General features: G+C 41.3%; 4 protein-coding genes across 9 annotated transcripts in view; 2 read left to right on the top strand and 2 right to left on the bottom strand.

Moving 5' to 3' along the window:
- The window catches only part of LOC115179515 (zinc finger protein OZF), a 919,448-nt gene that overhangs the window by 514,961 nt on the left and 382,681 nt on the right, over window positions 1–21,806 (bottom strand). The window lies entirely within an intron of this gene.
- The window catches only part of LOC115179511 (zinc finger protein 665), a 514,676-nt gene that overhangs the window by 157,503 nt on the left and 335,367 nt on the right, over window positions 1–21,806 (top strand). The gene's annotated exons all lie outside the window — the stretch shown is intronic.
- LOC115179539 (gastrula zinc finger protein XlCGF17.1-like) overlaps window positions 1–21,806 on the bottom strand; it is a 558,171-nt gene that overhangs the window by 461,199 nt on the left and 75,166 nt on the right. The gene's annotated exons all lie outside the window — the stretch shown is intronic.
- On the top strand, window positions 7,051–17,080 carry LOC115179522 (zinc finger protein 501-like). The gene is made up of 3 exons (XM_029741130.1): window positions 7,051–7,288; window positions 11,007–11,253; window positions 15,791–17,080. Exons 2-3 carry the CDS (start codon window positions 11,151–11,153, stop codon window positions 17,020–17,022), a joined length of 1,335 nt encoding a protein of 444 aa, XP_029596990.1. The 5' UTR covers window positions 7,051–7,288; window positions 11,007–11,150; the 3' UTR covers window positions 17,023–17,080.

Below are 21,806 nucleotides of genomic sequence, written 5' to 3'. Positions count from 1 at the left end.
TTGATGTTGTTTCCGCAATGGACATGTATTTCTTTCTACAGTTTACTAACCGTACAGTAGGTGGCGGCAGACAGGTTATATTTGTGTAAATGTCAGTATACCAGAGAAGAAGATGACGCTGTTGTATTGTGGTTGTGGGGAACAGGAAGTTCCGGGTAGAAAACGACAGAACTGTGCTGTTATGTCCGTTTCAAATGTATTGTTGTAGGTATGTAATAGCACGTTTAAACTTTCTAATGTCGAAAGAATATATAATATGCTAGGTAACAAATCCGTCAAGGTATTATCACGTTTGGTAAAGGTTTTAATTGTATGTGTTGTTTTGGGGTCAATCCGAGTGAGGGAAGAACGTGATTAAAAACGATTTTACAAGTCACACAGCTAGACTCTGGGTTTGTTTGAGTGTATGGACACAATTTCGTCAAAGTAATTTCATAAAGATTCCACTTATTTGAGTTCGTTTTTATGTGTTCTTGGTTTTTGTGTAAAATGTTGTTTATGAGCTGGTAAATAGCCTCGTCCGAACCATCCTGATCTCGCGAGTTTACATACACTGTTTCATTAATGTAAGCTCGCGAGATCAGGATGGTTCGGACGAGGCTAGTCAAATGGCGGCTTCAACGGTTTCGGTCGTCTTTCTAGGAGTTTGCTCGTGGTGAAATGGTGACATGAGGCTGTGTGATGTAGTGTCAAAGTAGAGGGAAGCTAACTGAAGTTATCCTTCACCATTTGGAGAGAGAGGCCAACTGCATGGAATGGCGTCGATTAATGCGGATGAATCGGAGCACGTGTCAAACTCATTCCATGGAGTGTCTGCGGGTTTTCTCTCCACCTTTGTACTTGATTAATTAATTAAGGTCAATAATTAGTAAGGAACTCCCCTCACCTAATTGTCTAGGTTTTAATTGAAAGGAAAAAACGAAAACTTGCGGAGACTCGGCCCTCAATGGAATGAGTTTGACACCCCTGAAACAATGGAAATGGAGAGAGAGTTTGAGAAGCAACAGCTGTGCTGGAATGCGATCAATGTGGGGGACAGTTCTGATGATATGGAGCGGGAGGATGAGGGCCTAGAATGTGAATGGCCTGTAGGTGAAAGACATAGGAAGAACAGAGATAATGATACTGGAAGCAGTGGCGCATGTAGTATAGAAACTCTAAAGAGGTCCAAGGTAGGGAGCTAGAGTAATAATGTGTCACAGTGGAAAGTTGGGATGGTGTTTGAGGAGACCACAGGGCCTCATTTACACCCTATCTGATTAACCAAGGCCATAAAAAGAGAGGAAGTTAAACTGGGCCGTTCATTGAAAATGGTAGATTGTTAATATCGTCTGCTAGTCAGGTTCAGCAAGGGAAGATTCTTCAATTGGAAAATCATAATGGGAAGAAGCTCAGAAGCCATGCTAAATTGAAGGGAGTAATCTCTGATGACCAATATCTATGTCCATGGATGATATTGTTAAAGAACATGTGAAGGGAGACAGTGGTTGAAGACTAAAGGTTGATCAGTAGGAAAGAGGGTTAAAGAAGTGAAAGCTTATCAGTGCTGTTGAGGTTTGAAAAGGTTTTGTCTGGAAAAGTACAGAATAGGATTCCTTAGCTTCAATGTCAGAGAATTTGACCCAGCCTCATCAATCAACCATTCAAATGTATTTATAAAGCCCTTATTACATCAGCTGATGTCACAAAGTGCTGTACAGAATCCCAGCCTGAAACCCCAAACAGCAAGCAATGCAGGTGTAGAAGCACAGTGGCTAGAAAACTCCCTAGAAAGGCCAGAACCTAGGAAGAAACCTTGAGAGGAACCAGGCTATGAGGGGTGGCCAGTCTTCTTCTGGCTGTGCACATTAATGTCATTTAGCAGACGCTCTTATACAGAGCGACTTACAGTAGTGAATGCATACATTTTCATTTCATCCTTTTTTTTCTGTGCTGGCCCCGTGGGAACCCACAACCCTGGCATTGCAAACACCATGCTCTACCAACTGAGCTACAGGGATGTCAGTTGGATTTTCATAACCGATCATTGAGAGTATCTCTACCGCTCCTGCTGTCTCTAGAGAGTTGAAAACAGCAGGTCTGGGACAGGTAGCACGTCCGGTGAACAGGTCAGGGTTCCATAGCAGAAGAGTTGAAACTGGAGCAGCAACGGTGAATCATCAGTGTTTTTAAATGCCAAAGAATGGGACATGTAGCTGTTGAGTGGAAAGATGTGCCAAGTGTGGTGGGGAACATGATTACGGTGAATGTTGGAGCAATGTGACGGTTAAGTGTTGCAATTGTGCGGAGGGCACACATTGCAGCATTTGGTGGATGCCAGGTGCAGAGAGATGCTCAGAGATATAGAACCCGTCATGATGTATGATATGCAGAGGCTGTAAGACAGACTGGTGGAACTACTGTCAGACTGATGGAGCTTCCATGGCTGGTCCCGTAGTAAGAGGACCTACTGTCAGACTGATGGAGCTTCCATGGTTGGTCCCGTAGTAAGAGGACCTACTGTCAGACTGATGGAGCTTCCATGGTTGGTCCTGTAGTAAGAGGACCTTCTGTCATACTGATGGAGCTTCCATGGTTGGTCCCGTAGTAAGAGAACCTACTGTCAGACTGATGGAGCTTCCATGGTTGGTCCCGTAGTAAGAGGACCTACTGTCAGACTGATGGAGCTTCCATGGTTGGTCCCGTAGTAAGAAAACCTTCTGTCAGAACTGGTCATCCTACTAGTCCTGACATGGTTTCGAGGCCTGTTCAGAAATCTTGTGTCCATAAATGCGCTGTGACAAAGGATACTTTAATATTGAATAAAATGTACTTCATAGCATTCATTGGTAAGCTTATCAACATCTTGGATTGTGTAAAGCAGAAATACCAGGTTTAAAGTGATCTTGTAAACTTCAGCAGAGTTGTTGGTGGTGGTAACAGATGTTACTGTTGGCATGGTATTTGATAAGCTGGATAACCTAAGGGTGGATTGTCTCAGCATGATATAAACCCCAATGTTTGCAAACACAGAAAGGGATCTATTGATAAAGTTTATTAGGGGTGTGGGAGGGTTTTTGGGGGAAGGGGAGGATGTGGTAGAAGTTAATAGGGATTTCTTGGTTTATTTTCTTAGTACAGAATTAGACAGACATGAACCTTAAACGTTTGTTTGCGGACCACCATGATACCATAGGAGGTCGGCATCAACGGACTTCAGTGCAGGTAGTGCCTCATCAGAGAGAGAACATTTCAGTTGCGCTACAGTTTTGAAGCTGAATGTAATGATTGTCAGTTTTTTACATGTGTACTAATATTCAGACACATTCAGTTGTTTCTGTATTTATCTGTATTTCAGGGTTTTCACACGGGCTTAAAGTAAATAAATATTAGTGCTTGAAAAAGTACTTAAGTCCTTGAATTTGCCACTGTACGAACTCTGATAATTCTTACTATGGTGTGAATGGGAAATGCGATGGTTTTTTGTGAGTGAAATAATACAGTAAAGGCAAGGTTATTCATATTATTTTTTACATAGTACTGCCTACAACATACTGCAACCTTGTGCTAAATGGTTTTTGAGTCATTTATGTATTTATGTGAATTTAGGAAATCTACTATAGATATACATTTTATTTTTTTAATTTTACCTTTATTTAACTAGGCAAGTCAGTTAAGAACAAATTCTTATTTTTACTGACGGCCTAGGAACAGTTGGTTAACTGCCTTGTACAGGGGCAGAACTGCCTTGTACAGGGGCAGGCTTATGTTGTGCAATTTAAAATGTGTACTTTGTGTCTGTGAGTGAATGTTTTGTCAAGGATTAGCTACCTGATCTACTGAAATGAGTTAATTGAACAAGAAAAAAGAGAAAATATTTTTACAGAATAAAGTGCCAGAACTGTCAAGACAATAACTTTTGTGTCCGTTTGTCTTTATTACTACAGGCCGACTCAGATTAAGTCTGAGGCCGGTAACATCAAGTGAGGACAAACCCAGCCTGCCTTTCTCCTTCTCAGAGCAAAGGGTCTGAATACTTATGCAAATAAGGTATTCATTTTTATAAATTTGCCAAAATGTCTAAAAATCTTTTTTTCGCTTTGTCATTACGGAGTATTGTGTGTATATTGATGAAGGGTAAAAAATGCAATTAATCCATTTTCGTATAAGGCTGTAATGTAACAAATGTGGAAAAAGTCAAGAGGTCTTGTATAATGCCCTATATATGCTTTAAACTACAAATTTAAGGAACTGAAGTGGTTAACACAATGGCATAATGGAAAATGCATGTCCAATGGTTATCTCTGTATTAGTATTATCCACATTAAAACACCAAGGTAGAGCAGTGGTTATCACTGTATTAGTATTATCTCTGTATTAGTATTATCCACATTAAAACACCTAGGTAGAGCAGTGGTTATCTCTGTATTAGTATTATCTCTGTATTACCCACATTAAAACACCTAGGTAGATCAGTGGTTATCTCTGTATTAGTATTATCTCTGTATTACCTACATTAAAACACCTAGGTAGAGCAGTGGTTATCTCTGTATTACTATTATCTCTGTATTAGTATTATCAACATTAAAACACCTAGGTAGAGCAGTGGTTCTCTGTATTACCAACATTAAAACACCTAGGTAGAGCAGTGGTTCTCTGTATTACCCACATTAAAACACCTAGATAGATCAGTGGTTATCTCTGTATTAGTATTATCTCTGTATTACCCACATTAAAACACCTAGGTAGATCAGTGGTTATCTCTGTATTAGTATTATCTCTGTATTACCCACATTAAAACACCTAGGTAGATCAGTGGTTATCTCTGTATTAGTATTATCTCTGTATTACCCACATTAAAACACCTAGGTAGATCAGTGGTTATCTCTGTATTAGTATTATCTCTGTATTACCCACATTAAAACACCTAGATAGATCAGTGGTTATCTCTGTATTAGTATTATCTCTGTATTACCCACATTAAAACACCTAGGTAGAACAGAGAGGACAGAGCATGTGGCTTTGCAACACACAGATGTTTCATCTCCACACTGGGATGATTTTAACAGTGCAACGCCACACAGGCCTCATGCCTCTCAGGTAGGAGGGTATCAGAAATAAATGAATAAAAAACACTAAACTAATGACGGAGCACACAGTCACCAACAATATATCTCTGGTGTCAATACTTTCAACTGGCTCAGCTCGCTGTTACAGTACAGCACCACCAAATTCCATTTATTAAGTAACCATCTGTCTTATGTAACCATAAAAACGTAACATATCATACTATTTTGAGAGTCCAGGATTTATATTTACTCTGTTACCTCTAGTATATGAGACGAGGCTGCTCCTTGACCTACATTATGCACATGCAGGTCAAGAGGTGTGTTTCCCTTCAGCATCTGCATATGGCATACGTCAGCTGAACTGCAGTACCGAACATGTCCTCTAAGCACAGTGGAAAGCATGCTTATAGACTGGAAGCCTGGCCCCTTGATCCGAAAAGGGTGTAATTGCAGACCGCAATTAGGAGCGTTCTCTGATATCGGGTGTTTCATTATATCAAGTTTACACCAATTTATGCTCCCCATTGGTCCGTGGTCGTTTTCTTTTGCGTTGGGGACAACAGTTTTTGACAACTGTAGCATTGTAGCTAACCCTAACCCTTTCCCTAACCTTAATCTGAGTCTCCTAACCACCACGTTAATTATCATAACCTGCCACGTTAGTTATCCAAACCTACATGGTAAACAAATCCCTAAACCTCACCGTTTTCCTAACCTTAACCTCAGTCTCCTAACCTGCCACGCAGGTGTCATTTACCAGTTGAAGGATACCGATTGTAAAGATTAATTGTACGTGCGGCTGAAAGGTTTTTGGTAGTTCAGGAATTAACATTTGAAGCATTGCAGGCAGTGGTGGAAAAAGTACCCAATTGTCATACTTGAGTAAAAGTAAAGATACTTGAGTCCTTTCCTATCAAGGTAAAAGTGAAAGCCACCCAGTAAAATACTACTTGAGTAAAAGTCTAAAAGTATTTGGTTTGACATATACATCAGTATCAAAAGTACATGTAATCGCTAAAATATACTTAAGTATCAAAAGTAAAAGTATAAATTATTTAATGTTCATTATATTAAGCAAACGATTTTATTGTAGTTTAAATGTACGGATAGTCAGGGGCACACTCCAACACTCAGACATAGGATGCGTTCCTAAATTTGCTCTGCCTATATTTTCCGATTTCAGAGCACTCTGGTCTGAGGCTGCCAGAGGGCAGATGATGAAAAACGAACGCTTAACAACCCTTGCGTACGGCCGGTGTCAGTAAACGTCGGCAAAAAAAACGTAATTAAATTGTTGCCTGCAGCACAGTTAAAGTCACCAATGCTCTGGATAACATAAACACAGCCTAACCAGCTCTGCTAAGGCGAGTAAAATGGTCAGAGTTCTCTCATTTGTACTGGAAGGAGCTAGCAAGCTAGCCAATGTTAACCAGTTAGCTTGGATGCTTGACTGCCGTTGTGAGGTCAGAAAGCTTGAATCAACCATACTCCTCCGCCAGAGCGTCCAGTGTGGTTCTGAACGCTCCGAGACCGATACGAACTGACAATCTGACAACGCTCTGAATTTACGAACGCCCAAGCGCACTCTGGCACTCCAGATTACATTTAAGATCACAACCATAATTTACAAACAAAGTATTTCTGTTTAGTGAGTCTGCCAGATCAGATGCAGTAGGGATGCGTGAATTGAACAATTTTCCTGTCCATTTCCTGTCCATGCAAATGTAACGAGTACTTTTGAGTGTCAGGGAAATTGTATGGAGTAGAAAGTACATTATTTTATTTAGGAATGTAGTGGAGTAAAAGTAGAAGTTGTCAAAAATATCAAAAGTAAAGTACAGATACCCCAAAATACTACTTATGCAGTACTTAAAATATTTCTACTTAAGTACTTTACACCACTGATTGCAGGGATTACTGACTGAAGATGTTCCTCCCTACGAGGTCCATGAGACTGTGTAGGGATGTGATTTGAATAGGACTGTGACTGAAGGAGTGGGATGTTTTTATTTATCTATTTTTGTATTTTGTTTTGATGTTGTTTCCGCAATGGACATGTATTTCTTTCTACAGTTTACTAACCGTACAGTAGGTGGCGGCAGACAGGTTATATTTGTGTAAATGTCAGTATACCAGAGAAGAAGATGACGCTGTTGTATTGTGGTTGTGGGGAACAGGAAGTTCCGGGTAGAAAACGACAGAACTGTGCTGTTATGTCCGTTTCAAATGTATTGTTGTAGGTATGTAATAGCACGTTTAAACTTTCTAATGTCGAAAGAATATATAATATGCTAGGTAACAAATCCGTCAAGGTATTATCACGTTTGGTAAAGGTTTTAATTGTATGTGTTGTTTTGGGGTCAATCCGAGTGAGGGAAGAACGTGATTAAAAACGATTTTACAAGTCACACAGCTAGACTCTGGGTTTGTTTGAGTGTATGGACACAATTTCGTCAAAGTAATTTCATAAAGATTCCACTTATTTGAGTTCGTTTTTATGTGTTCTTGGTTTTTGTGTAAAATGTTGTTTATGAGCTGGTAAATAGCCTCGTCCGAACCATCCTGATCTCGCGAGTTTACATACACTGTTTCATTAATGTAAGCTCGCGAGATCAGGATGGTTCGGACGAGGCTAGTCAAATGGCGGCTTCAACGGTTTCGGTCGTCTTTCTAGGAGTTTGCTCGTGGTGAAATGGTGACATGAGGCTGTGTGATGTAGTGTCAAAGTAGAGGGAAGCTAACTGAAGTTATCCTTCACCATTTGGAGAGAGAGGCCAACTGCATGGAATGGCGTCGATTAATGCGGATGAATCGGAGCACGTGTCAAACTCATTCCATGGAGTGTCTGCGGGTTTTCTCTCCACCTTTGTACTTGATTAATTAATTAAGGTCAATAATTAGTAAGGAACTCCCCTCACCTAATTGTCTAGGTTTTAATTGAAAGGAAAAAACGAAAACTTGCGGAGACTCGGCCCTCAATGGAATGAGTTTGACACCCCTGAAACAATGGAAATGGAGAGAGAGTTTGAGAAGCAACAGCTGTGCTGGAATGCGATCAATGTGGGGGACAGTTCTGATGATATGGAGCGGGAGGATGAGGGCCTAGAATGTGAATGGCCTGTAGGTGAAAGACATAGGAAGAACAGAGATAATGATACTGGAAGCAGTGGCGCATGTAGTATAGAAACTCTAAAGAGGTCCAAGGTAGGGAGCTAGAGTAATAATGTGTCACAGTGGAAAGTTGGGATGGTGTTTGAGGAGACCACAGGGCCTCATTTACACCCTATCTGATTAACCAAGGCCATAAAAAGAGAGGAAGTTAAACTGGGCCGTTCATTGAAAATGGTAGATTGTTAATATCGTCTGCTAGTCAGGTTCAGCAAGGGAAGATTCTTCAATTGGAAAATCATAATGGGAAGAAGCTCAGAAGCCATGCTAAATTGAAGGGAGTAATCTCTGATGACCAATATCTATGTCCATGGATGATATTGTTAAAGAACATGTGAAGGGAGACAGTGGTTGAAGACTAAAGGTTGATCAGTAGGAAAGAGGGTTAAAGAAGTGAAAGCTTATCAGTGCTGTTGAGGTTTGAAAAGGTTTTGTCTGGAAAAGTACAGAATAGGATTCCTTAGCTTCAATGTCAGAGAATTTGACCCAGCCTCATCAATCAACCATTCAAATGTATTTATAAAGCCCTTATTACATCAGCTGATGTCACAAAGTGCTGTACAGAATCCCAGCCTGAAACCCCAAACAGCAAGCAATGCAGGTGTAGAAGCACAGTGGCTAGAAAACTCCCTAGAAAGGCCAGAACCTAGGAAGAAACCTTGAGAGGAACCAGGCTATGAGGGGTGGCCAGTCTTCTTCTGGCTGTGCACATTAATGTCATTTAGCAGACGCTCTTATACAGAGCGACTTACAGTAGTGAATGCATACATTTTCATTTCATCCTTTTTTTTCTGTGCTGGCCCCGTGGGAACCCACAACCCTGGCATTGCAAACACCATGCTCTACCAACTGAGCTACAGGGATGTCAGTTGGATTTTCATAACCGATCATTGAGAGTATCTCTACCGCTCCTGCTGTCTCTAGAGAGTTGAAAACAGCAGGTCTGGGACAGGTAGCACGTCCGGTGAACAGGTCAGGGTTCCATAGCAGAAGAGTTGAAACTGGAGCAGCAACGGTGAATCATCAGTGTTTTTAAATGCCAAAGAATGGGACATGTAGCTGTTGAGTGGAAAGATGTGCCAAGTGTGGTGGGGAACATGATTACGGTGAATGTTGGAGCAATGTGACGGTTAAGTGTTGCAATTGTGCGGAGGGCACACATTGCAGCATTTGGTGGATGCCAGGTGCAGAGAGATGCTCAGAGATATAGAACCCGTCATGATGTATGATATGCAGAGGCTGTAAGACAGACTGGTGGAACTACTGTCAGACTGATGGAGCTTCCATGGCTGGTCCCGTAGTAAGAGGACCTACTGTCAGACTGATGGAGCTTCCATGGTTGGTCCCGTAGTAAGAGGACCTACTGTCAGACTGATGGAGCTTCCATGGTTGGTCCTGTAGTAAGAGGACCTTCTGTCATACTGATGGAGCTTCCATGGTTGGTCCCGTAGTAAGAGAACCTACTGTCAGACTGATGGAGCTTCCATGGTTGGTCCCGTAGTAAGAGGACCTACTGTCAGACTGATGGAGCTTCCATGGTTGGTCCCGTAGTAAGAAAACCTTCTGTCAGAACTGGTCATCCTACTAGTCCTGACATGGTTTCGAGGCCTGTTCAGAAATCTTGTGTCCATAAATGCGCTGTGACAAAGGATACTTTAATATTGAATAAAATGTACTTCATAGCATTCATTGGTAAGCTTATCAACATCTTGGATTGTGTAAAGCAGAAATACCAGGTTTAAAGTGATCTTGTAAACTTCAGCAGAGTTGTTGGTGGTGGTAACAGATGTTACTGTTGGCATGGTATTTGATAAGCTGGATAACCTAAGGGTGGATTGTCTCAGCATGATATAAACCCCAATGTTTGCAAACACAGAAAGGGATCTATTGATAAAGTTTATTAGGGGTGTGGGAGGGTTTTTGGGGGAAGGGGAGGATGTGGTAGAAGTTAATAGGGATTTCTTTGTTTATTTTCTTAGTACAGAATTAGACAGACATGAACCTTAAACGTTTGTTTGCGGACCACCATGATACCATAGGAGGTCGGCATCAACGGACTTCAGTGCAGGTAGTGCCTCATCAGAGAGAGAACATTTCAGTTGCGCTACAGTTTTGAAGCTGAATGTAATGATTGTCAGTTTTTTACATGTGTACTAATATTCAGACACATTCAGTTGTTTCTGTATTTATCTGTATTTCAGGGTTTTCACACGGGCTTAAAGTAAATAAATATTAGTGCTTGAAAAAGTACTTAAGTCCTTGAATTTGCCACTGTACGAACTCTGATAATTCTTACTATGGTGTGAATGGGAAATGCGATGGTTTTTTGTGAGTGAAATAATACAGTAAAGGCAAGGTTATTCATATTATTTTTTACATAGTACTGCCTACAACATACTGCAACCTTGTGCTAAATGGTTTTTGAGTCATTTATGTATTTATGTGAATTTAGGAAATCTACTATAGATATACATTTTATTTTTTTAATTTTACCTTTATTTAACTAGGCAAGTCAGTTAAGAACAAATTCTTATTTTTACTGACGGCCTAGGAACAGTTGGTTAACTGCCTTGTACAGGGGCAGAACTGCCTTGTACAGGGGCAGGCTTATGTTGTGCAATTTAAAATGTGTACTTTGTGTCTGTGAGTGAATGTTTTGTCAAGGATTAGCTACCTGATCTACTGAAATGAGTTAATTGAACAAGAAAAAAGAGAAAATATTTTTACAGAATAAAGTGCCAGAACTGTCAAGACAATAACTTTTGTGTCCGTTTGTCTTTATTACTACAGGCCGACTCAGATTAAGTCTGAGGCCGGTAACATCAAGTGAGGACAAACCCAGCCTGCCTTTCTCCTTCCACACTGAGTCCAAACCTACAGTCACTGGGTCCTGATTGTGACAGTGGAGCCCAGTTTGCACTGCAGGATCCAGAGATGGCATCAGTGAAGCTGGAAGACTGCAGTCAAACACTGGAGCTGAATGTCAACATTAAAGATGAAGAAGAGGAGGAGAAGATTAGGACAACTGTTAGTCATGGTAAGAGCAGGTTCTATCTATGTTATCTTCATAAATTAGACCTCCATAAGTTGTAACCCAGTCTATTGCTAGGTTGAATTCTGTAATTCTGACATCACACATCCCTGAATCACTCAAGACTTCACAGCGAAGCAAAAAAATGTAAACATGTAACGCCTGCCTATGCCCACACATTGTCTCAAGAACGTTATAAATGTTTCATACCCTCAATCACCAAGTTAGGCATACCTCATTTCAAAATAGGCCATGGCATCATCACTGTCAATATTGAATTATAATTCTTCACGTTTTACCAGTGAAATGACCAAGCTGCGTCTGCAGGCCAATGGTTTGATCTCAATCAATTTCATGTGAATATGCATTTAAATCTTCTTAAATTACTGTTTGGTTAGCAAATTAGAGCAGATGGTGTTAAATTATATAGACTTCCTGTATTTTGTTTTAATCAAAGCACATTCTGCCTAATGTCGCGCGCTGTTGAGTTTGGGACGATTCAGCAAACCATCCTAAAATCTCGTAAGAAATGAGGTGTTGTTTTTGTTGTAACAGTAATGTTATGCTATAATATTTGGTTATGTGGACTACTAATTAATCATTAGGTGATCGTCCAAGACATTGATCTAACTTTACTAAACAAACACCATTGTGGCGGCTCATCGCTCCTGCAGCACTACACCCCTGCAGTCTGCTGCACCGAACTAGCGATTGATGCTCACCTAGCCTACTCTTTTGCCTCGCACAACATTTGGTGAGAGAGAACGAGAGAACATGTTTGGCTGTTTTTATGAAAATCTGGGAATATTTGGCCAAGGAAACATTTCTGGTTGGTCTCAAGGAATGTCACACAGGGAGACTTTTTAAAACGGGTTTGAGTGAAGTAGCAGCTAATGCTCATGGAGAGCCTAACAATTATTATTATTATTTACCTTTATTTAACTAGGCAACTCCGTTAACAACAAATTATTATTTACAATGACGGCCTACACCGGCCAAACATGGACGACGCTTGGCCAACTTTGCGCCGCCCTATGGGACTCCCAATCACGACTAGTTGTGATACAGCCTGGACTCTAACCAGGGTGTCTGTAGTGACGCCTCTAGCACTGAGATGCAGTGCCTTAGACCTCTGCGCCACACGGGAGCTCATAAGTTTGATGAAATTCCTTTATCGTTCAGTCTAATAGGGCTATTTACTTCCTTTTGTAGCTCTTCACCAGCTTCTTGTATGTTTATTATACATAAATATAAACGCAACATGCAACAATTTCAACGATTTTACTGAGTTACAGTTCATATAAGGGGCGGCAGGTAGCCTAGTGGTTAGAGCGTTGGGCCTGTAACCGAAAGGTTGCTGGATCGAATCCCTGAGCTGACAAGGTAAAAATCTGTCGTTCTGCCCCTGAACAATGCAGTTAACCCACTGTTCTCCGGAAGGCTGTCATTGTCAGTAAGAATTGTTCTTTACTGACTTGCGTAGTTAAATAAAGGTTAAATGTAATTAAAATATATATATATATATATATATATATAATAAGGACATCAGTCAATTGAAATGAATTAGGCCCTAACCTGTAGATTTCACATGACTGGGCAGAGTTGCAGCCATGAGTGGGCCTTGGAAGGCATAGGCCCACCCACTTGGAAGCCAGACCCACCCACTGGGGAGCCAGGTCCAGCTAATCAGAATGAGTTTTCCCCACAGAAGGGCTTTATTACAGACATAAATACCCCCCCTCAGATGATCCCGCTGGTGAAGAAGCCAGATGTGGAGGTCCTGGGGTGACGTTGTTACACGTGGTCTACGATTGTGAGGCCGGTTGGACGTACTGCCATATACTCTAATACGACGTTGGAGGCAGCTTATGGTAGAGGAATTAACATTCAATTCTCTGGCAACAGGTCTGGTTGACATTCCTGCAGTCAGCATGCCAATTGCACGCTCCCTCAAAACTTGAGTCATCTGTGACATTGTGTTGTGTAACAAAACTGTACATTTTAAAGTGTCCTTTTATTGTCCCCAGCACAAGGTGCAGCTGTGTAATGATTATGCTGTTTAATCAGCTTCTTGATATGTCACACCTGTCAGGTGGATGGATTATCTTGGCAAAGGAGAAATGCTCACTAATAGGGATGTAAACTTATTTGTACACACAATTTGAGAGAAATAAGCTTTTTTGTGTGTATTGGAAAATTTCGGAGATTTTTTATTTCAGCTCATGAAACATGGGACCAACACTTTAAATGTTGCGTTTATAGTTTTTTTCAGTGTAGTTAGGCATTACTGTCCTCTCCATGTTCGGCTGGAATTTAGCCTGAAAAGGATTTGAGAAATATGATTGGTTGAGGATTAGGCCTACGTATCGTTTTGCGCTGCACAGAATATCAGATCTCAACAACGATTGGAGAAGTGTTGAACATAACCAGTAGATTACCACATCCTGATGATTTATATCTGATACATATATGTTTAATATTTTTATATATGAAGTTGTAGAAACATCTCAAGGATGATCAATGGAAACAGGATGCACCTGAGCTCAATTCAAAAGTTTGGGGTCACTTATCACCAGTCTCAACGTCAACAGTGAAGAGGTGACTCCGAGATGCTGGCCTTCTAGGCAGAATTGCAAAGGCCAGTTTTATTGCTTCTTTAATCAGCACCACAGTTTAAACCTGTGCTAACATAATTGCAAAAGGGTTTTCTAATGACAAACTTGGATTAGGTAACACAACATGCCATTGGATTACAGGAGTGATGGTTGCTGATAATGGGCCTCTGTACGCCTATGTAGATATTACATAAAAAATCTGCCGTTAACATGTACAATAGTCATCTACAATATTAACAATGTCTACACTGTATTTCTGATCAACATAACAAAATGTGGAAAAAGTCAAGGTCTGAATACTTTTCGAATGCATTGTAGATGTTATTTAATGCTACTGAGACTTATATGGATGACACCAGTATTGCCAGCATTTGGTTTATTAACTGGGCTGTCTGGAGAGATCAGAGAGTAGACTAAAGAAGTGAAGTAGACAAACTGCCAGTGGTTTAAAGTTCTATGAAATGAGTCTGTGTAGTTTCTAACCCTTGTGATAGTGAGTGGAGGATAATATAGCTCATCATTTTCATGACTTTGTCTCTTTGTAGTTTTTGACTCCTACCCAGTTTTAGAATAGTTGTATTCCCATACAGCCTACTGAAATGAATACATACACTACCGTTGAAAAGTAAGTAAAGAAAAGTTTTAAAAAATTGTCCATTAAAATAACATCAAATTGATCATTAATACAGTGTAGACATTGTTAATGTTGTAAATGACTATTGTAGCTGGAAACTGCTGATTTAAAAAAAAAAAGAATATCTACGTAGGTGTACAGAGGCCCATTATCAGCAACCATCACTCCTGTGATCCAATGGCATGTTGTGTTAGCTAATCCAAGTTTATAATTTTAATAGACTAATTGATCAATCTGGAGCATTTGTAGGTTCGATTACCTCCTCAAAATGGCCAGAAACAAAGACCTTTCTTCTGAAACTCGTCAGTCTATTCTTGTTCTGAGAAATGAAGGCTATTCCATGCAAGAAATTGCCAAGAAACTGAATATCTCGTACAACGCTGTGTACTACTCCCATCACAGAACAGCGCAAACTGGCTCTAACCAGAATAGAAAGAGGAGTGGGAGGCCCTGGTGCACAACTGGGCAAGAGGACAAGTACATTAGAGTGTCTCGTTTGAGAAACAGACGTCTCACAAGTCCTCAACTGGCAGCTTCATTAAATAGTACCTGCAGAACACCAGTCTCAAAGTCAACAGTGAAGAGGTGACTCCGGGATGCTGGCCTTCTAGACACTATTCTGGTTAGAGCCAGTTTGTGCTGTTCTGTGAAGGGAGTAGTACACAGCGTTTTACGAGATCTTCAGGCGTTTCCAGCTACAATAGTCATTTACAACATTAACAATGTCTACACTGTATTTCTGATCAATTTGACATTATTTTAACGGACAAAAAAATCTACTTTTCTTTCGAAAACAAGGACATTTCCAAGTGACCCCAAACTTTTGAATGGTAGTGTATTTTATTTTATTTTTTATTGTTTTTTTAACCTTTATTTAACTAGGCAAGTCAGTTAAGAACAAATTCTTATTTTCAATGACGGCCTAGGAACAGTGGGTTAACGGCCTTGTTCGGGGCAGAACGACAGATTTTTACCTTGTCAGCTCGGGGATTCGATCTTGCAACCTTTCGGTTGCTCTAACCACTAGGCTACCTGTCACCCGGTACAGCCAGAAGAGGACTGGTCACCGCTCTGAGCCTGGTTCCTCTCTAGGTTTCTTCCTAGGTTCCTGCTTTCTAGGGAGTTTTTTGTGGCCACTGTGCTTCTACATCTGCATTGCTTGCTTTTTGGGGAATTTAGGCTGGGTTTCTGTTAAGCACTTTGTGACAACTACTGATGTAAAAGGGTTTCATAAAATACATTTGACTGACATGTATATCACACCAACTGACTGGTTCTTCTGATGTTCACACAGGATACCATTTTGAGACATGCTCTACATCCAGAGAGCAACAGCAGGAAGATCACAGAGCTAAGAGCTCTCACCACTGCCCACATTGTGAAGAGATTTTCCCATTTCTATCAAAGCTAAAAATACACCTAAAAATACACACAGGAGAGAAGCCTTACTCCTGCTCTGACTGTGGGGCGAGTTTCTCTCGACTGGATACCTTAAAAACACACCAACGTATACATACGGGAGAGAAGCCTTACTACTGCCCTGACTGTGGGGAGAGATTCTCTCAAAAGACCAACTTAAAAGCACACCAACAATTACATACAGGAGAGAAGCCTTACTCCTGCTCTGACTGTGGAAAAAGTTTCTCCCGATCAGAAAACTTAAAATCACATGAACGTATACATACAGGAGAGAAGCCATACTCCTGCTCTGACTGTGGAAAATTCTTCAAAACATCAACTGGGCTAACAGTTCATCAGAAAACACACACAGGAGAGAAGTCTTACTTCTGCTCTGACTGTGGAAAATGCTTCAAAACATCATCTGAGCTAAAAGTTCATCAGAGAACACATACAGGAGAAAAGCCTTACTCCTGTTCCGACTGTGTAAAATGCTTCAAAACATCAACGGTGCTAAAACTTCATCAGAGAACACACACAGGAGAGAAGCCTTACTCCTGCTCTGACTGTGGGGCGAGTTTCTCTCGACTGGATACCTTAAAAACACACCAACGTATACATACGGGAGAGAAGCCTTACTACTGCCCTGACTGTGGGGAGAGATTTTCTCAAAAGACCAACTTAAAAGCTCACCAGCAAATACATACAGGAGAGAAGCCTTACTCCTGCTCTGTTTGTGGGAAGAGTTTCTCCCTATCGGGTACCTTGAAATCACATGAACGTATACATACAGGAGAGAAGCCTTACTACTGCTCTGACTGTGGAAAACGTTTCTCTCGATCGGGTACCTTGAAATCACATGAACGTATACATACAGGAGAGAGGCCATACTCCTGCTCTGAATGTGTAAAATGCTTCAAAACATCAACTGAGCTAAAAGTACATCAGAGAACACACACAGGAGAGAAGCATTACTACTGCTCTGACTGTGGAAAATGCTTCAAAACATCAACTGAGCTAAAACTTCATCAGAGAATACACACAGGAGAGAAGCCTTACTTCTGCTCTGACTGTGGGAAGAGTTTCTCTCACCAGAGCAACTTAAAAACACACCAACGTATACATTAAGGAGAAAAGCCTCATCAGTTCTCTGACCAGCTAAGAATAAAGTCACTCCATCACTTAATTCTCATCTCATGAAAGAAGTTGAAGTGGATCAAATGAAGAAAGTGTAGAACACTGTAATCCTATTGTTTCTCACTATGAGAGAACTGTGCAGAGGAAAGGGAGCATTATAGAATATTAGCCTCTCTTTACTGGTCAGTGTGTACCTTGTCAGTTTTAGTGTGTTTTGTTTTGTTAGCTTCTACTGTAAATATTTGCCCTTAGTGTTGAATACCCTCTGTGAGGCTTCTCATTTTGAAAACTAACACTAGTCTGCCAATTGACAGGGTGGTACTGCTTCCCTCTCAGCCTGGTCTGACTCTGTCTGTGGGGAGAGTTTCAACTGGGCAGCTTAAAAACACACCACCGTTTACAGGTAGGAGAGAAGCCTTACTCCTGCTCTGTGGAGGGGTGGGCGTGTAACTCAAATGTCTAGCCAAAGGTTGCGTGTTTGAATCTCATCACGGAGGATTTTAGCTAATTATCAACTTTGCAACTACTTACTTCTTTTTAGCTATTAATTAGCATGTTAGCGTAGCATGCAACTACTTAGCATGTTAGCTAACCTTTCCCCTAAACCCATTTAACTCTACCTTAAACCCCTCACCCAGCTAACGTTAGCAACAACAAATTGGAATTCGTAACATATCATACATATTACAAGTTCATAACATATTGTATGAATAGCAATGCATAAACTTACATACGAATTGTAATTCTACAAGTCGTATTATACTGAAAAACAATCTAAATGCAACAATTTCAACGATTTACAGTTCGTATAAGGAAATCAGTCAATTGAAATAAATAAATGAGGTCCTAATCTATGGATTTCACATGACTGGGCAGGGGCTCAGCCATGGGTGGGACTTGGGAGGGTATAGGCCCACTTGGGAGCAAGGCCCAGCCAATCAGAAAGAGTTTTTCCCCACAAAAGGTCTTTATTACAGACATAAATACTACCCCCCCAATTGCACATTCCCTGAACTTGAGACATCTGTGACATTGTGTTGTGTGGCCTTTTATTGGCCCCAGCACAAGGTGCACCTGTGTAATGATCATGCTGTTTTATCAGCTTCTTGATATGCCACACCTGTCAGGTGGATGGATTATCTTGACAAAGGCTGAAATGCTCACTAACAGGGATATGAACAAATTTGTTAACAACATTTGAGAGAAATAAGCTTTTTGTGCATGTGGAACATTTCTGGAATTTTTTATTTCAGCTCATGGAAGCAACACTTTACTTGTTTTGTTTATATTTTAGTTCAGCTTATATTGGTAGGCCAATGTAATGTAACATACTAAATGGAATGGCACGGATGTTTTTGTAACATATAATACGTTTTGCTCTGAGACCAGGTTGTCCCTCTGCAGTATTCTTTGGGAATGAGCTAGTAGACACTTTTTTTGTTTTTTACCTTTATTTAGCTAGGCAAGTCAGTTAAGAACACATTCTTATTTACAATGATGGCCTAGGAACACTGGGTTAACTGCCTTGTTCAGAGGTTGAATGACAGATTTTTTTACCTTGTCACCTCGGGGATTCGAGCTAGCAACTTTTTGGTTACTGGCCCAACACTCTAACCACTAGGCTACCTTCCGCCCCTAACATGTATCAGATAGAGATGGTGTGATGATCACTTTTCACCACTAGTTTGGGGGGGATTATTTTACAACTTGATTTAATGATACAACTTATGAAATGAATAAATCTAATCAGATTTATTTATATAGCCCTTCTTACATCAGCTGATATCTCAAAGTGCTGTGCAGAAACCCAGCCTAAAACCACAAACAGCAGGCAATTCAGGTGTAGAAGCACGGTGGCTAGGAAAAACTCACTAGAAAGGCCAAAACCTAGGAAGAAACCTAGAGAGGAACCAGGCTATGAGGGGTGGCCAGTCCTCTTCTGGCTGTGCCTGGTGGAGATTATAACAGAACATGGCCAAGATGTTCAAATGTTCATAAATGACCAGCATGGTCAAATAATAATAATCACAGTAGTTGTCGAGGGTGCAGCAAGTCAGCACCTCGAGTAAATGTCAGTTGGCTTTTCATTGCCGATCATTCAGAGTATCTCTACCACTCCTGCTGTCTCTAGAGAGTTGAAAACAGCAGGTCTGGGACAGGTAGCACGTCCGGTGAACAGGTCAGGGTTCCATAGCAGAACAGTTGAAACTGGAGCAGCAACGGTGAATCATCAGTGTTTTTAAATGCCAAAGAATGGGACATGTAGCTGTTGAGTGGAAAGATGTGCCAAGTGTGGTGGGGAACATGATTACAGTGCATGTTGGAGCAATGTGACGGTTAAGTGTTGCAATTGTGCGGAGGACACAGAGCAGCATTTGGTGGATGCCAGGTGCAGAGAGATGCTCAGAGATATAGAATCCGTCATGATGTATCATATGCAGAGACTGTAAGCAGCGGTTCTAGACCATTTCAACTGGGGGGGCCAAGCTGGGGCCTGTTGTACTGCTAGAGGGGCCAGTTACATTAGACTTTATTGGTATCATATCGTTTTCTTCACTGCATTGCAGGCATTAGCAAGCAAAAGACCATGTTCATAATCATTAGTGTTCCGCGTTGCCACTGTCTAATAACGGATGTAAAAAAGAACGATAGCAAAAAAATGTTATGTAAAAATTATTTCATACGCCACATTTAGGGGGGCCACAAGGGGGTCCAAAATTGTTGTCACAGGGGCACTGCCCCCCCCTGTAAGACAGACTGGTGGAACTACAGGGCAGACTGATGGTGCTTCCATGGTTGGTCCTGTAGTAAGAGGACCTACTGTCAGACTGATGGAGCTTCCATGGTTGGTCCCATAGTAAGAGGACCTGCTGTCAGACTGATGGAGCTTCCATGGTTGGTCGGAGGAAGACTAGTTGAAACTGGAGCAGCAGCACGGCCAGGTGGACTGGGGACAGCAAGGAGTCATCATGCCAGGTAGTCCTGAGGCAAGGTCCTAGGGCTCAGGTCCTCCGAGAGAGAGAAAGAAAGAGAGAATTAGAGAGAGCATACTTAGATTCACACAGGACACCGGATAAGACAGGAGAAATACTCCAGATAGAACAAACTGACCCAGCCCCCCCGACACATAAACTACTGCAGCATAAATACTGGAGGCTGAGACAGGAGGGGTCAGGAGACACTGTGGCCCCATCCGATGATACCCCCGGACAGGGCCAAACAGGCAGGATATAACCCCACCCACTTTGCCAAAGCACAGCCCCCACACCACTAGAGCGATATCTTCAACCACCAACTTACCGTCCTGAGACAAGGCCGAGTATAGCCCACAAAGATCTCCGCCACGGCACAACCCAAGGGGGGGCACCAACCCAGACAGGAAGATCACGTCAGTGACTCAACCCACTCAAGTGACGCGACTCCTCCTAGGGATGGCATGGAAGAACACCAATAAGCCAGTGACTCAGCCCCTGTAATAGGGTTAGAGGCAGAGAATCCCAGTGGAGAGAGGGGAACCGGCCAGGCAGAGACAGCATTCCATAAAAATTGAGCTCTATAGGAGAAAGCCCTGCCTCCAGGTGTTTGCTTAGAAATTCTAGGGACAATTTGGAGCCCTGCGTCTTGTGACCGTAGCGTACGTGTAGGTATGTACGGCAGGACCAAATCGGAAAGATAGGTTGGAGCATCCCCATGTAATGCTTTGTAGGTTAGCAGTAAAACCTTGAAATCAGCCCTTGCCTTAACAGGAAGCCAGTGTAGGGAGGCTAGCACTGGAGTAATATGATCACATTTTTTGGATCTAGTCAGGACTGTAGCAGCCTTATTTGGCACTAACTGAAGTTTATTTAGTGCTTTATCCGGGTAGCCGGAAAGTAGAGCATTGCAGTAGTCCAACCTAGAAGTAACAAAAGCATGGATTAATTTTTCTGCATCATTTTTGGACAGAAAGTTTCTGATTTTTGCAATGTTACGTATTTGTGAATACATGTGTTTATTAATTGTCTTTAAAACTAGATGAGTTATTTTAGTTACTGATCATGAATGTGTTTGGATAACTGCATTGAAGCAAACTTTATTGATCTGCCAATGAAAAATAAAGTTACATGAATATGTACTGGTCAATCTCTTCTTCTCTTTAGTATTCAGTTCTTCATATTAGATCTGACAGTATGAATGGTTCTTATGGTTGTATTCAGTTCTTCATATTAGATCTGACAGTATGAATGGTTCTTATGGTTGTATTCAGTTCTTCATATTAGATCTGACAGTATGAATGGTTCTTATGGTTGTATTCAGTACTTCATATTAGATCTGACAGTATGAATGGTTCTTATGGGCTGAGTGCAGGGAGTGTTTTTGTATGACTACAAGTCAGGAGTTCTCTCTGACCCTGTGATGTCACCAGCACATTAAGTACATTCATCTTAACATAGCCAGGTGAGACAACCACATATCACAGTAAATACATTTCTCCTCAATTAGTCAGTGTTAGTAGGACCAGTGTCACATTATTATTATTTCTATTATTATTATTATTATTTGTATTTTGGGGGAGGGATACTCTTTAAAGACGTAGGGTTTCAGACCTTTTCGGGCAGATGGGCAGGGACTCTGCTGTCCTAGCATCAGAGGGAAGCTGGTGCCACCATTGGGGTACCAGGACAGAGAAGTGCTTTGACTGGGCTGAGAGGGAGCTTGACCTCCTGTAGCAGTGGGACGGCCATGAGACCAGAGGTGGCAGAACTGAGTGCTCAGGTTGGGATATAGGGTTTGAG

The sequence above is a fragment of the Salmo trutta genome, chromosome 39, assembly GCF_901001165.1.
Source record: "Salmo trutta chromosome 39, fSalTru1.1, whole genome shotgun sequence".
Lineage (NCBI taxonomy): Eukaryota > Metazoa > Chordata > Actinopteri > Salmoniformes > Salmonidae > Salmo > Salmo trutta.
The sequence above is the reverse complement of the archived record's forward strand: the minus strand, read 5'-3'. Positions and strand labels throughout refer to the sequence as shown.

Excerpts from the sequence above, each read along its gene's own strand:
- LOC115179522 (XM_029741130.1), top strand. The coding sequence starts at position 11,151 with ATGGCATCAGTGAAGCTGGAAGACTGCAGTCAAACACTGGAGCTGAAT. Across the intron at positions 11,254-15,790 it reads TAGGACAACTGTTAGTCATG|GATACCATTTTGAGACATGC; the intron begins GTAAGAGCAGGT and ends ATGTTCACACAG.